Genomic DNA, 13,687 nt, shown 5'->3' with positions numbered 1-13,687 from the left:
TCTTAGACAGATAATATGAGTTCCTGTGTCAATTTAATATTTGCTCAATAAATATCTATCGTAAGGAATGTCAGTTGCTTTACATTTAATTTGTAGTATACCATTACAAGGTAAACATGACGGCGCTTACAGTTATTTAATACTGTATAAGTATTAGTTATTAGTTACCAATTAGTTATTTACCTATATATACATTTTATCTTAAACAATTGAAAATCTTTATGATTCTTTCTTTTTACAGCTGCACCAAAAGAGTATATATTATGGAAAATAACGTTTAAAAAATGGAGTGACGTACGAAAATATAAGATTTGAAATATTATTACATACAATCGCATTTCAAATTGTATTCTAGAAATCTCCACCTCAAATATGCCACTTCACACAAAACACAGATGTTTATGAAAAACTCTACATTTTTGTATCATCACAACTATTAGGTAGTATTATTCCAATTTCCCGTCTAATAAAAAACTAGACACAATATGTTTCAAACATTTATTGATTCCAACTACAATTCTTTGTCAACTAATACACATTTTCAATAATCAACCTAACAGCCGAAGAATATGTGGCAATGGCCAATGCGGTGACATGTCCATTACAAGAACCAGATAATAATATTATATTCCGATCACCCCCTCTGTTTAGCATCCATTCGCGAGGTTCTTGTTTCTGAACGATTTCGTTGTTTATGGTTTGACTGAAGCACCCTGCCGTTGTTTGGTAGTCAGCGATTTTGTGCAACCACGATTGGTGAAGAAATTGCACGTGTCCGTTTAGAGCACATAAGCACACTGAAAATAAATTGTTTAAATAAAAATATATAATATCGTAAAATAATACCTTCATGATTATTCTGTACATAGTACTTAAGTACCTACGGTTCATTTGTTTTTATGATAATATTTATATAATTTAAAATAAAAAAAAAGTGGATAAATTTTAATTTATAGTTTGACAATATTCACTGATCCTCGTATTACATTTTGCATCTGTATTCAAATAATAAACTTACTCGTCAATAATATTGAATGAAAAATCTTACTCGATTCCAATAACAAGTCGATGAGACCAAAATTGTGCATGACGATGGTTTGTGCTTCAACGTAGGACATAGAGCAAAACTTTTCAGATAGATAACAATCTTCTTCTATTGAAAATATGTTACAGCTTCGTCCGTACCGCGCTGATAGTAAAAACAGCAATCTGTGTGAATAAAAATTTCCAAAAAATACCTAACATTGATAGGAAGCTTTATTTTTACGTAAAATTATAGTGCACATAAAATTACCTGTGTGTAAGGGCATAGCCCAAATCAGTTCCATTTTTAATCATTTTATAACAAAACTCGTCAACGTTACATAAGGTATTAAAATGACCATAATTAAATCGATTTTCTGCTAGTGAAGCCAAGCAGCGATCTGAAAGTGTTAAATGATTTATGATACAGATTTTAAATAATTAGGTGTATAGCGGCTCATTGAGGAAAATCTTTACATTTTTTTAACGAAGTAAACATTTGGTGTTCTTGGAATTACGAAGAATTTTATTCAATAAGAGATTATGTTTCAAAAAATAAAATTACAGACCACATAAATCTAAATATGTAAATTTTAGATATATTATGTGGTCTGTAGGTAATTTTATATTTTCTTAGTTGCATGCCGGACGAACTGTGGGCCAAGATAACGACTTTGTGGAGCCCAAACACAGCTAGAAGGCGTCGGGGCAGGCCGAAGAAAAGATGGCGGGATGAACTGGACCAATTAATAACACAAGATCGTTATTCTTGGAAGCGCTTTGGGGAGGCCTTTGCTCAGCATTGGGACACAACAGGCTAATACAATACAATACAATACAATTATTTTTATAGATAAATCGTGTAGAGCTCTACCTCTAACTTTTTTAATTGTAGCTAAAAAAATTTACGTCTTAAACCTTATAAATATTGTGTAACGATCATCATTATCAAAATTTTACCTGATTCACTAGGACTTGGCACCCCTTCATCTACATTGTATACTTTTTCTAGATATCGATTCCAATCTATTAGTACAATGTCCTTTATTTTGTTGATCCTGTATTTTTTCAATACTTTAGATATATTGTAATTTTCAAGTGTATACAACCATTCCATTTCATGACTAAACAGACGGAACACTAAAATAAAAAAGCGTTTCGTAAAAATAAATAATACAAAAAATCACACGATTGAACATACGTACGCTTTTTGTTTACTCTATTTTCAGGTCTATTATCCTTCTCAGCATTATCTAAGAAAAAAAATCGAAGTTCGTCGATGACATAACTTAAATTTTTAATTAAATTCCACACCGATCCCGAAATGTGCCACTTTTCGTACATGAGCGCACGCTTTAAATTAACTGAAAAGAATATGGATTTAATTCCAACCACTTGTTTAATTTTCATTTTAACACTATTAATGATCATACGAATATTCAGTGTTTACTACCATTGCTAAGAAATAACCCGAAATATACATTCATATCAACTTCATTAACATTTTTACTATAAAATTTGGTCACTTTTTCAATTATCTCCAAATACTGCAATATATCGGATTTATTTGGAATATCCGTCAAGAAATTGTTATTTAATTTTGATATTCGATTATTACTTCTTGATGAATTTATAATCTTCAAATTCAAAAACAAAACACAACAAATAATGAGACAAATGCAACGACACTTTGTCATTTTATGCACTTAAATCAATTAACTCAGATTATTTACACATAGAAGATTTTACGATGATATTTTCAGCAAATTCAAGAGGCAACTGTTTTTTATTGTGTGAAGTGTCCATTTTTATCTCCTCGGGGAGATCTACAAATTAATCCCATAGCTTTGTTTCAATTTTCTTGTAGAATAAAAAGAGAGAAAAGCATTGGTTTTCTCTTAAATTAGTAAGCCAGTCTACGTCATAGGTCTACGTTGAATAAACTTATAATTTTCAAAATATTAGAATACATAATATTGTAATAATATGTACCTACTTATAATGTAATGCGTACTTAATTTATTGCGTCCAATTACCTTTACGAATTCCGTATTAGGTATATTAGTATATTACCAATCCTTTATCTTACAATATTCTAATATTTAACGTAATTTTAATAAATAAAAGAACTTAGGAATCTTTTCACACTAAGGCACTAAGCTATTAAATTGGAACTATGGATGTGATTTATGTCATCTTTAATTTTAAGCGCCTTAATTTTATATTTTATACATAATTTTTGTGTATATTAACCAGTCCATAAGTTTTATCACTGTGCTACAGATATGAAGATAAATATTGACAGGGGTTCTACCATTTATTGTTACTAATTATAATTAATTTAATACAGAATTTTATAATTTGGCATTAAACCTGGCATATTTAGCAGTATATCAATGTTATTGCCACGTAGTTAATTGAAGGAGCTTAGTTTTTCGACTCAAAATAAAGTGAAATATCTACTATTCTTATAAATATTAATGAAACAAATAGCCGAGATTTGTAAAGCTTTGCAGTGTAATTGAAATGAAGAGAATCGCCGCGGGCGGTTCAGTGAGATATTATGAAATATTAAGCAATCGGCATCCACAGAGGGGGTAGTGAACGTTTATTTATATAATATAGAAACATAAATTAATCAATATGTTAATTTTGTGGGATATATATAATATTACTAAAATAGGTTACGCCGTAGTTACGCCTTATACAGGGTGTCCTAAAAAGTAGTCATGAATGGCTGGGAGGTAGAGGACCTAGAGGATTACCGAATCACCCCCACGTATGTTATGCGATTTTTCCTATTTTCGGAGTTATGACATTTTTTTCAATTTCTCACCTATCGCCGAGTACCTACGATGATATTTTCACTCATGGTGACGTCAATTATTGCGCTAGATGCTTGAATTTTATTCCATTCGAAGATCTAATGATAGGTAATGTTACCGTACTGAATTGGCCTATCTTTCAGCTTAGCACAAAAAAAAATCAAGCATCTAGCACAATAATTCATGTCACCATAAATAAAAATCTCATCGTAGTCAGCGATAGATGAAAAATTGAAAAAAAATGTCATAACTCCGACAATACGAAAAATCGCATAACATACATGGGGGTGATACGGATAGCCCTCTAGATCTTCTACCTCCCAGCTTCCGTTCATCACTACTTTTTGGGACACCCTGTTTATTAGTCCTATTGCTTTGTAGCATTTCATACATTCATACAAACATTGGTGGACTTTCTTATTTTTTGCAATTGGTCAAGGGTCAGAAGATTAAATTGAAGCCTTTATATAACGAGAATTTAAGAACGATAGTTTATAAAAAAGGTGATTAAAAGTAGAACTTCTATTACAATTATTGAGGATTAAAAAGTAATAGTTAAAAAGCTGGGGGTTTCGACAAGTGGAAGCCACTCATAAGACATTAAAATAAGATCACATAGAACTCAAGGACACTTGAATTAGGATAATACAATCTTTATTGCGAAAACCATTAATTAAATTAACCGAAATTGTTTTTCTTTATATTATAGAGAGAACAATATTTTATCTATGCTGTCTTCCGTATTTTTAATCTATAGTTGTCAATTTGATGTGTCATCCATTTTGAAGTTGTTTTGTCAATCATCGCGATTTTGTGACCTGTCGTTTGGTTGAAATATTATTGTTGTACTTTAAAATTAAGATAAAATGGGGCTTGCTACAGTAATAGAAAATGAAGCACATTTTCAATCTGAAATGGCTAATGCTGGAACAAAACTAGTTGTTGTAGATTTTACGGCAACTTGGTAAGTCTTAACCTTTAGAAAATCAAAACGCCTATGTCATCGTCGCAACAAATATGTTTTATCTTCGTATTTAATGTTATAGGTGTCCACCGTGCCAACGAATTGCTCCTTTTTTTGAGCAGTTACCGGCCAAATTTCCAAGAGCAGTTTTCTTGAAAGTCGACGTAGATAGATGCGCTGAAACAGCGAGCGCTCAGGGTGTCAGTGCTATGCCAACCTTCATATTTTACCGGAATAGAGTAAGTTCAACAATAACTATAACAGCCCATACAAATTTAAAATAAGTCTGACTTTAAAATTGTTCACTTTATTTTGTTAAACTTTAATTTCTTTTTCATAGACAAGAATTGATCGTCTCCAAGGGGCTGATCCAGCTTCTCTAGAGAATAAAGTTAGGCAGTACTACAGCACTGAGGAAGCTGGAGATGAGGATAACTCCGTTGCTGGACATGTAAGTGTGGTTTTATTAATACTTTTAACAGAAATGCCAAGACAATGTTAGTAGGTATTCATTTATATTTCACTATTGTTATTATATGTATTTTAAATTGTAGGATAGGATGGTAATATTTGAAATCTTGCTGTGAAGATCAACTGCCAAAATATGTAAAATATTTAGCTCATAATCATATTGAACTTAATATAAAAGTATACTGAGTTTATTCAATAAAAAAAAACTATTTTAGATGGACTTGGGGACATTCATCACAAAAAGTGAATGTGAGTGTCTAAACGAGGCAGATGACCATCCGCTGGCGCATGCACTCACAAGTGGTGGGGGGTACCTGGCCAGTGATTGTGATGAACAACTTATCATCAATATATCCTTCAATCAGGTAAGCATTATTCTTCTTTGTATAATAATTCTTATAATACAAATTATTATTTGCTTATATTTTAGGAATTCCCAAGTCAATTCATAAGTTCTCTTTTATATAAAATTAGATTTACTCTAAACAGTTTTTGCAATCATCTGCTATTTACATGAAAATTTAATGCAAATTCAATCGTGAATTTTTTAAAATCTTTGATTAGGCAAGTTAAATCCAACATTTTTATACTTTAACCACAGAATACATAATAGTAGCTAAACGCTACAGAACGGACACTCTCCGCCTCCCGCCAAAATTAAACACTTACCTCACCCCGCACGATCAGACATGTTATGGTACCCATTTCCCCGCAAGGACGATACCAACGACGTCTTTAGACGAAACGCAACGAAGATTGACAACATTAATCAAATTGACTTAAAGCAATTTTATTATTTTGGATTTGTGATTATCGTTTTTCGTAGAAAATGGTTAGATATTGTGCTGTTTACGGATGTATTTCATCAGAAAAACGCGAATTTTTTTTTACGCTAGTCACAAATGTGCCAACCATAAAGAGTTTACACACACATTTGCAGTCTCTACAGTGTGACTGTCAAAACTATAATTTTGTATGGAGTGTCCGGGGTGTGCTTTAACATAACATAACATGTTATACTTTTCAGATAGTAAAACTGCACTCACTAAAAGTTAAAGGCCCAGCAGACAAGGGGCCGAAGTTTATTAAGATATTTATCAACCAGCCGAGGACACTTGACTTTGACCAAGCTGCAGGCAATGCATCCATACAAGAATTAGAGTAAGTTTACAAATCACTGAGATTGTATTATACTAAATTTTGAACCAGTTTTTGTTCCATTTAGACTTTATAGTTTTATTTTATAGCTGCAAAAAAGAAAGTGAATTAAGAATAAAAAATACTCAACAATGTATCTCATTTCAGATTAACACCAAACGATCTGGAAGGCAACCCTGTACCACTCAAGTTCGTCAAGTTCCAGAGCGTCCAGAACATTCAACTGTTCATAAGAGACAACCAGTCTGGTGATGAAGTCACTCAGATTGATCATCTTGCTTTCTACGGATCGCCAATCTCCACAACCAACATGGGTGAATTCAAACGTATCGCCGGCAAAAAAGGCGAGAGCCACTAGCCCAGACTTTTGCAATTATGTCGTTAAATCTACATTTTTGAAGCAACATTCATAAAAACATACTTCAGTACTTTTAGTTGTTGCTTTAAAAATACGACATTCAATTGCATACCGGAATATTAACTCTTAATAATAATACAATATTTACGTAATATTTCAAGTGAACATTGCATTTGTATTGTTAAGAAGTAAGAACACTAGATTGTGTCAAAAGACAGTAAAATTAATATATTGTGTCACAATAATATATTATATATTATAACTGTATGAATATTCACATAAGCATCAATATGTAATAATCAAGTCAGATTTGTAGCCAGGTATTTGTATATTCAATAAATAAATAAAAGATGGAATTGTGTTTTATTTTTATTAGCTAATCATTTTTTAATTCATATATTTGTATGTAAGCCTCAGTGAGGGTTATCATTTGTGGTAAAATACTGGTCACATGCAAGTCTTGCATTTCATACCTGAAACAAAAAATACATAAAAAAGTGTTCTTTGTTCTACACAAGAAGGTTACTTCATTCAGACACATGACTAAAAAACTAAATTTTCAAGTTTTACCATGTAAATAACTTGCAGGGGACAAATGCGAAAATATTTTTAATTGCCTTCGTGTCCACCATGATTAGTACTGATTTAATATTGATTTGTATTAATAACTTACCATTGTTGCGTAGGTTTGTGCAACACATGCGCTCTGTATGTCCCCTTTTCTGGTGTTCCATCGTGAACTATATTTCCCACAAGCTCGTATGTTGTTTTACCATGATATTTCGCTTTAACTTCAGGTGTTAGTATATCACCAAAATCAACATTTCTAAAATATAAAAAGAGACAAGACAATAAATTAATTTAAAGTACATACTTAATAGAATAAATGCAGTATACATGAAATAAAATTACCACTTACTTGACAGGAAAGTTAACCACAGTCGGATTCTTCTCTACAAAGAAAGTATTTTTCGTGAATCTCTTGATATACAATATAAGGTAAGGTGGCAATTGGGTTATTTCAAATCTCTTTAGGAAGTTCTCTTTGTATGTCTTGTACTCCTTTGAAGATTGACCGTTGAATTTTGAAAGTAATTGATATAAGTTGACCTGAAATGAATTAACTTCATCTTCATACAATATACTTTAAATACATAATTTGATATAAAGCAGCTGGAAAAGTTTTCATTTACAGTGGTGGTCACATAATTAAAGACACCTCCTAATTGACCATAAAAGATTTACATTAGGAAGTACAATTATCTGAAAAAGGTATTTAATCTAGTATTATTTTTATTAAACCATACAAGACAATATGTTCTTTAAAATGAGGGACAAAAAATAGGTATATTCCTTGTTAGTTTCGACACTTGCTCTCTGTGGGAATGTAACACAAACTTTGTTTACGTACGTGTAGCTGGCCACTTAATTAAAGACAACAAGAAATGAGTTATAATTTTTTATAAATAAAAAGAAACAACATTGTGCGTTTATCATTTTGCCGCGTAATTTAATAAATCGTTGACACTCCATAATTTTTTTGGCTATTTTTAACTTTTAAAATTAAAATTCATACATTAAATTGTTTTAATATCAATTATTATGGTTAAAAACAAGAGTTGCAACTCGTCCACAAGAAAAATTATTTTTAACTTCCATGATAATTAAAATGTTCCAAGGATATGGTTATGAATGCTATAAAACATGTCAAGATGTTCCACACGACCAAAAACGTACTCAGAAAAGCAAAACTAAGTGAAACTACTCGGCCGAAAGATTCAAAAATGGTGTCGTTGGCTAAAAAAGATCCATTTCAAGGGTCGGAACTGATACAGTTCAGAGTTGTATGGTGCAGCAGGCTTGAAGGGGGGTCTGCAAGGGCAATTAGACGGAGACTGTGTGGGGAAAACTTGCACTGAAGAGTATTTCGGAAAGTACCACTTTTGAAAAAACAAAATGTGAAGGCAAGATTTGACTTTGCTACAAAATACGAACTTAGGACTGAACGAGAATGGAAACATGTGCTGTTTTTGCATGAAACTAAGATTAATATGATTAATTCTGTCAGAAAACAATATGTAAGACGCCATATCAATAAGGAAATGGATCCAAGATACACTAATAAGTAGTCATACATCGGGGTGGAAATATCAATGTGTGAAGCTATTTTTCTGGACTTGGCGTTGGATCTGTCAAAAAGACAGAAGGCAACATGGATAAATTCCAGTACAAGTATATTTTAGAGCAATCTATGCTGCCCTACGCGGAGGAAAATTTACCTTTTGTTGGGACTTTTCAACACGATAATGATCCTAAGCACACATCAAAAGTAGTGAAATGCTTGTTAAGGAACCAATCTGTAACTGTTTTGGATTGGCCCCCTCACAGTCCGGATTTAAATCCGATCGAAAACTTATGGAATCAAGAAAGAAAGAAGTCGTGGCAAAGCGGTCAACAAACGTCGACTAACTTTGCAAAGCATTTTTGAAGAATGGAATCAAATTAGTGACGCAACTTGTACAAAATTAGTTGCTTCTATGCCCAAGAGATGTAAACCGTCATTACTACCAAGGGACATGCAACCAAATATTGAAAAGTGTAAAAATGTTTTGTAAATACGTCAGACATTTTGTGTTGGAAAAATAATCTCATTAAAACAATAATTTTTTATATTTCTTATAAGCGAGTCTTATGTCTTTAATTATATGGCCAGACCTTTGCTAGGTTAAAACTGCTAGTAGTAAGGATGAACCGATTAAAATTTAACAAACCGACAAGTTTTGTAGATAAAATTTAGTTTAGCATTAAACAACACATACCTGAATATTTTAAAATTATTTAACAAGTTCCAATGATAGTGTAAAAAAAAATGTTGAGAGAAATGTCTTGGGTAGTATAAAATGCTCTTAGTGTCTTTAATTATGTGACCACCACTGTATGTAAAGTAAGTATAGATATTAATATGTATTAGCCTGGAAATAAAATCACACTTGTGTGATATCACGATTCTACTTAGTCACAATTGACTTGTGAGGCTGAATTCTGAAGTAAGTTGATAAAAATAGCACTATTGAATAGGAAGCTAAGTATTCTAAATTCTAATTCACTGATTTTTGCAGTTAAAAGCAACATAAAAATATTAATTATTCAGTTATATGTAAAATTTAAACAAACCTGTGGAATAATATTCTCCCTAAACTCATCTGTGAAAAGTGGTGTTGGAGGCAAGTCGCATGTTAGATACAGGAATGGTGACTCAGTTATCATTTCACTGTATTCTTCACTGCTAAGATCCACTTTGGCTGCATCATCGGCGTCTGGTGGCGGCAGTTTTCTGCGGAAAATATTTTTATTTAATATAAACACAAAATTTATTTTATTTTAGTGTTAAATTAACCATTATAGACTGGTATTTTTATTAAGCCGCGCTGTTAAATAAGCTTGTTTTAAATAATTTAAGTAGTTAATTTAGTGGCTGATTTAACCATTTGGCTGCGACATATCAAATAAGTTACCGAATTAATACAACGAAATACACATTTATATCATAACATAATTAGATTGTTGTTGTTATTAGACATATCATCACAATAGAGAGAATAAGAAATAATCAAATCTAAGAAAAGTTATCTTTAACAGGGAGTTTGTTGTATAACCTACCTTGTATAAATCCTCATATGCCCTAAGAATGATTTGTATATAATTGAACTATTTGGTTTCTTGGTCCCGTTTAACGCTATATGCAATGAATTCAAGAACCATGACATAAAATCAATTGGATCACCTGCAAAAAAAGATACATATCTTAGCAAACAATAGAGTAGATACAAATGCTAATTTTTAAAACCATCAAGAAAAGGAAAAGGCAATATCATACTTTGTTTTATAAACTGAAATCTTTTCTTGGACCATAATACCACAGCTTGCAACATTTCATGTGGTGACACATGGGCTTTAAATGCTCGTGGATTCCACAGCTTCCTGATCAACTCGCCGAATCTCTGCACCAATAAGAAAGACGAATCTCCTGGCGGCCGTTTCACTTCAGCGTAATTTTCTTCACGTAAAAAGTAATTTCGTAGTGGTCTTACTTGTGCTAAACACTGAAACATATCAATTGAAATAAGAATAATTTTGACTATTAACTTTACTATTGATTGCAATTCATTATTCAGTACAGAGCACAGATATACTCCCACATACAATTTATTAATATGAATCCAGCACTTTTTATAGCTTTACTAACTGTTAGACAGCTCGTGAAATGAGTGTATTTTTACTTTAAAAACTAAAGCTCTAAAATGCAGTTTCATCAAGAGGAAACAATACTAAATATAATTCATAAAATTAAAATAAAGGACCATTACAAACCTGTAAGATAACATTGCAATAATCATTCGCTTTAATATTATTAAGACCAACTATTCCCGGCATATACATTGTACCATCAATGGCACGGGACATTTTGGTGTTGAAATCCAATTGCTTTATTTGATCTGGTGTAAAAATTGGATTCAGGACATATTTAATGTCATTCAAAGATGAATCTGAAAAATAATTTGTATTGTATTCTAGAAATATTTAAATAGCTTTCAATATAAAAATGTAGTATGGCTTAGAAAGTTATTTAGGTGGTTGTGATGTATAATTTCAACACTCCATTTTTAATTCGCAAATAGCTGACCCAACAAACGTTCTGTCTTCATGCAAACTATCAAACATGTGAAGTTAAATAGCAGGTCTTTAGATTTTTATTAGTGTTTGGCAGAAGAACTCTTAAGTTTCTCTTTCATGAGATCTTTCTTCTGACACTAACAATACAACGAAAAAAGAATTATCGAAATTGAGAAATTAAAGACTTTTTAACGGATTTTAAACGCGATTTATTCATTCTATTATTTTCCCGACGTTTCGAACACTTTACAGCGAGCGTGGTCACGGGGAGACGACGAGAGGGGAGAGATCAAACCCTAGAAAATATTATCGAAATTGGTCCAGCTGTTAAATGTTAATGCATGATGCCATGTACAAAGGAAATAGAGATTCATTTTTATCTAAAGGGCGTTTTTCCATTACCCGGCCCGGCTCCGGCACGGCAACGGCATGGTCGGGGACCGGTAACAGCACCGGGACTTCGTTTTTCCATTGCGCCGGTGTCGATGCCGGTTTACGCCCGGTGAGTGGTACAGTACTGATATGACAATTCATATAAATATGCAGTACATATGCAATTTTGCCGGGCCGGCATAAGTGGGAAGCTTGCTACCCCGGCGACGGCGACGGCGACGGCGCCGGCAGGACTCAATGCCATGTCGGCGCCGGCGCCGGTAAGTGAAAAAGCGAGCCATACATTTTCATACGTTTTTGCTTCCCCGGCAACGGCACGGCGCCGGCGCCGGAGCCGGTGCCGGTGCCGGGCCGGGTAATGGAAAAACGCCCAAAAGATAAAGATATAAAGATAAGTAAATATAATGTTAAAATTAGTCTGTTCGTTATAATACATACCTATAACCTCATAATTATCTGGTAAGCAGTAAAATTTAAGAGTGTGTAGATTTAAGAATACATGATGTCCCTCTGCCACAGAATGAGTGTATGCGTGAGTGTTGGTACCTCTTCCCTGTAAAATTAAGTTATACATTATATCAGTCAAATTTAGATTGTCTTATTAGAATTTACTATCATACACACATACAAATAAACAAGAACTAGTGTGTTGTACCTATTGTTTTGTAGAATGTTAATATCTTATAGCCTAACAATGGAAAGAAAAACTAGAAGAAGGAAAGTGAAAAACAAAATATGGGAATAACAATATTAAGAAACGTAAAATAAGACTCATCAAATAATTTAAAGATTATTTGTCACTAGCTTTTCGCCTGTGGCTTCGCCCGCGTTTTCAAAGAAAAACCCGCATAGTTCCCATTCCCGTGGGATTTCCTGGATAAAACTATATTACTCGTGGATAATGTAGCTTTCGAATGGTGAAAGAATTTTTAAAATCGGTCCAGTAGTTTATGAGCCTATTCATTACAATCAAACAAACAAACAAAGTTTTCCTCTTTATAATATTAGTGTAGATAATATATTATGCAGTCATTTGTATGAATAGCTTGCTAGGAAAATCGATGAACATAAAAATATATGAGTATATTAATAAAACCAACCTGAAAGTATTTCCCACATACTAAGCAAGCATACACATTTATTCTTGTAAGAGAAACAGAACACAATTTTTCAAAATCAAAGTCTAGCACATGCCTATTAATTGTGTCTAGGTATGGACACTGAATATGCACTTTAGATGATTTCACTGTTGGCTCTGAAAATAATAATCATAGTTAAATGTATGATGATCAAAATAAAAATCACAATTTGAAAATATTACGATATTAATTATTGTATTATTAGGTACGCTGAAAGTTTTATTGAGGATATGAATGTTTGTAAAGAATTGAAATGTTAATTGAAAACATTCTCTTAAATGAGATACTAAAATTAGCGGTATGAATAAATACAAATATTAGGTTATCTTCATAGTGTATGAATGAAAATTTAGATTTTAATGTTTCGCCATATACTGAATACTGGACATATTGTAATATGTAGTGAATTCTTATTTAATAAACTTTATTTACCTGATGCATCTGATCCGTTTTCATCGGTAAGTTTTCGTTTTTGAGACTGTTCTCCATTCATGTTTAAATGAAGGTGGGCAATAAAATACACAAAATTCAATACAACCTTTTATGTATAAATCACATACATACACTTGAGGTTCTTTTTTCACTAAATTAAGAATGTTTTCCAAATTACAATTTTTATAGAGTTTACCACAGTTCCCAAACGGCGAACAAGTGGCGAACAACCAATGAATAAGGAATCACA

General features: G+C 32.3%; 3 protein-coding genes across 3 annotated transcripts; 1 reads left to right on the top strand and 2 right to left on the bottom strand.

The window, feature by feature from the left end:
- Positions 1–525: 525 nt before the first annotated feature.
- Positions 526–2,720, bottom strand: LOC123699794. The gene is made up of 6 exons (XM_045646825.1): positions 2,477–2,720; positions 2,229–2,387; positions 1,984–2,163; positions 1,295–1,424; positions 1,049–1,209; positions 526–797 (listed from the first exon to the last, which is right to left on the bottom strand). Exons 1-6 carry the CDS (start codon positions 2,718–2,720, stop codon positions 529–531), a joined length of 1,143 nt encoding a protein of 380 aa, XP_045502781.1. The 3' UTR covers positions 526–528.
- A 1,907-nt stretch (positions 2,721–4,627) lies between these two features.
- On the top strand, positions 4,628–7,152 carry LOC123702416 (thioredoxin-like protein 1). The gene is made up of 6 exons (XM_045650170.1): positions 4,628–4,812; positions 4,895–5,051; positions 5,153–5,263; positions 5,499–5,648; positions 6,311–6,444; positions 6,589–7,152. The coding sequence occupies exons 1-6, from the start codon at positions 4,715–4,717 to the stop codon at positions 6,797–6,799; spliced, it is 861 nt and encodes a 286-aa protein (XP_045506126.1). The 5' UTR covers positions 4,628–4,714; the 3' UTR covers positions 6,800–7,152.
- Positions 7,153–7,155: 3 nt separating this feature from the next.
- On the bottom strand, positions 7,156–13,655 carry LOC123702410 (U4/U6.U5 tri-snRNP-associated protein 2). Its single transcript, XM_045650158.1, has 10 exons — positions 13,438–13,655; positions 12,967–13,121; positions 12,305–12,419; positions 11,171–11,346; positions 10,677–10,902; positions 10,460–10,583; positions 9,974–10,133; positions 7,719–7,909; positions 7,473–7,625; positions 7,156–7,272 (listed from the first exon to the last, which is right to left on the bottom strand). Exons 1-10 carry the CDS (start codon positions 13,496–13,498, stop codon positions 7,176–7,178), a joined length of 1,458 nt encoding a protein of 485 aa, XP_045506114.1. The 5' UTR covers positions 13,499–13,655; the 3' UTR covers positions 7,156–7,175.
- Between the last annotated feature and the right edge of the window lie 32 nt (positions 13,656–13,687).

Source organism: Colias croceus, chromosome 2 (genome assembly GCF_905220415.1).
Source record: "Colias croceus chromosome 2, ilColCroc2.1".
Taxonomy (NCBI): domain Eukaryota; kingdom Metazoa; phylum Arthropoda; class Insecta; order Lepidoptera; family Pieridae; genus Colias; species Colias croceus.
Note: the sequence above shows the minus strand (reverse complement) of the source record. Positions and strands in the feature narration are given on the sequence as shown.

Coding starts and splice junctions, on each gene's coding strand:
- LOC123699794 (XM_045646825.1), bottom strand. CDS start 2,720: ATGACAAAGTGTCGTTGCATTTGTCTCATTATTTGTTGTGTTTTGTTT. Junction 2,388..2,476: donor CGGGTTATTTCTTAGCAATG/GTAGTAAACACT, acceptor TATTCTTTTCAG/TTAATTTAAAGCGTGCGCTC. Junction 2,164..2,228: donor AAATAGAGTAAACAAAAAGC/GTACGTATGTTC, acceptor TTTTTATTTTAG/TGTTCCGTCTGTTTAGTCAT.
- LOC123702416 (XM_045650170.1), top strand. CDS start 4,715: ATGGGGCTTGCTACAGTAATAGAAAATGAAGCACATTTTCAATCTGAA. Junction 4,813..4,894: donor GTAGATTTTACGGCAACTTG/GTAAGTCTTAAC, acceptor TTAATGTTATAG/GTGTCCACCGTGCCAACGAA. Junction 5,264..5,498: donor ATAACTCCGTTGCTGGACAT/GTAAGTGTGGTT, acceptor AAACTATTTTAG/ATGGACTTGGGGACATTCAT.
- LOC123702410 (XM_045650158.1), bottom strand. CDS start 13,498: ATGAATGGAGAACAGTCTCAAAAACGAAAACTTACCGATGAAAACGGA. Junction 10,584..10,676: donor ATTTCAGTTTATAAAACAAA/GTATGATATTGC, acceptor CTTTTTTTGCAG/GTGATCCAATTGATTTTATG. Junction 7,626..7,718: donor GTGGTTAACTTTCCTGTCAA/GTAAGTGGTAAT, acceptor TTTATATTTTAG/AAATGTTGATTTTGGTGATA.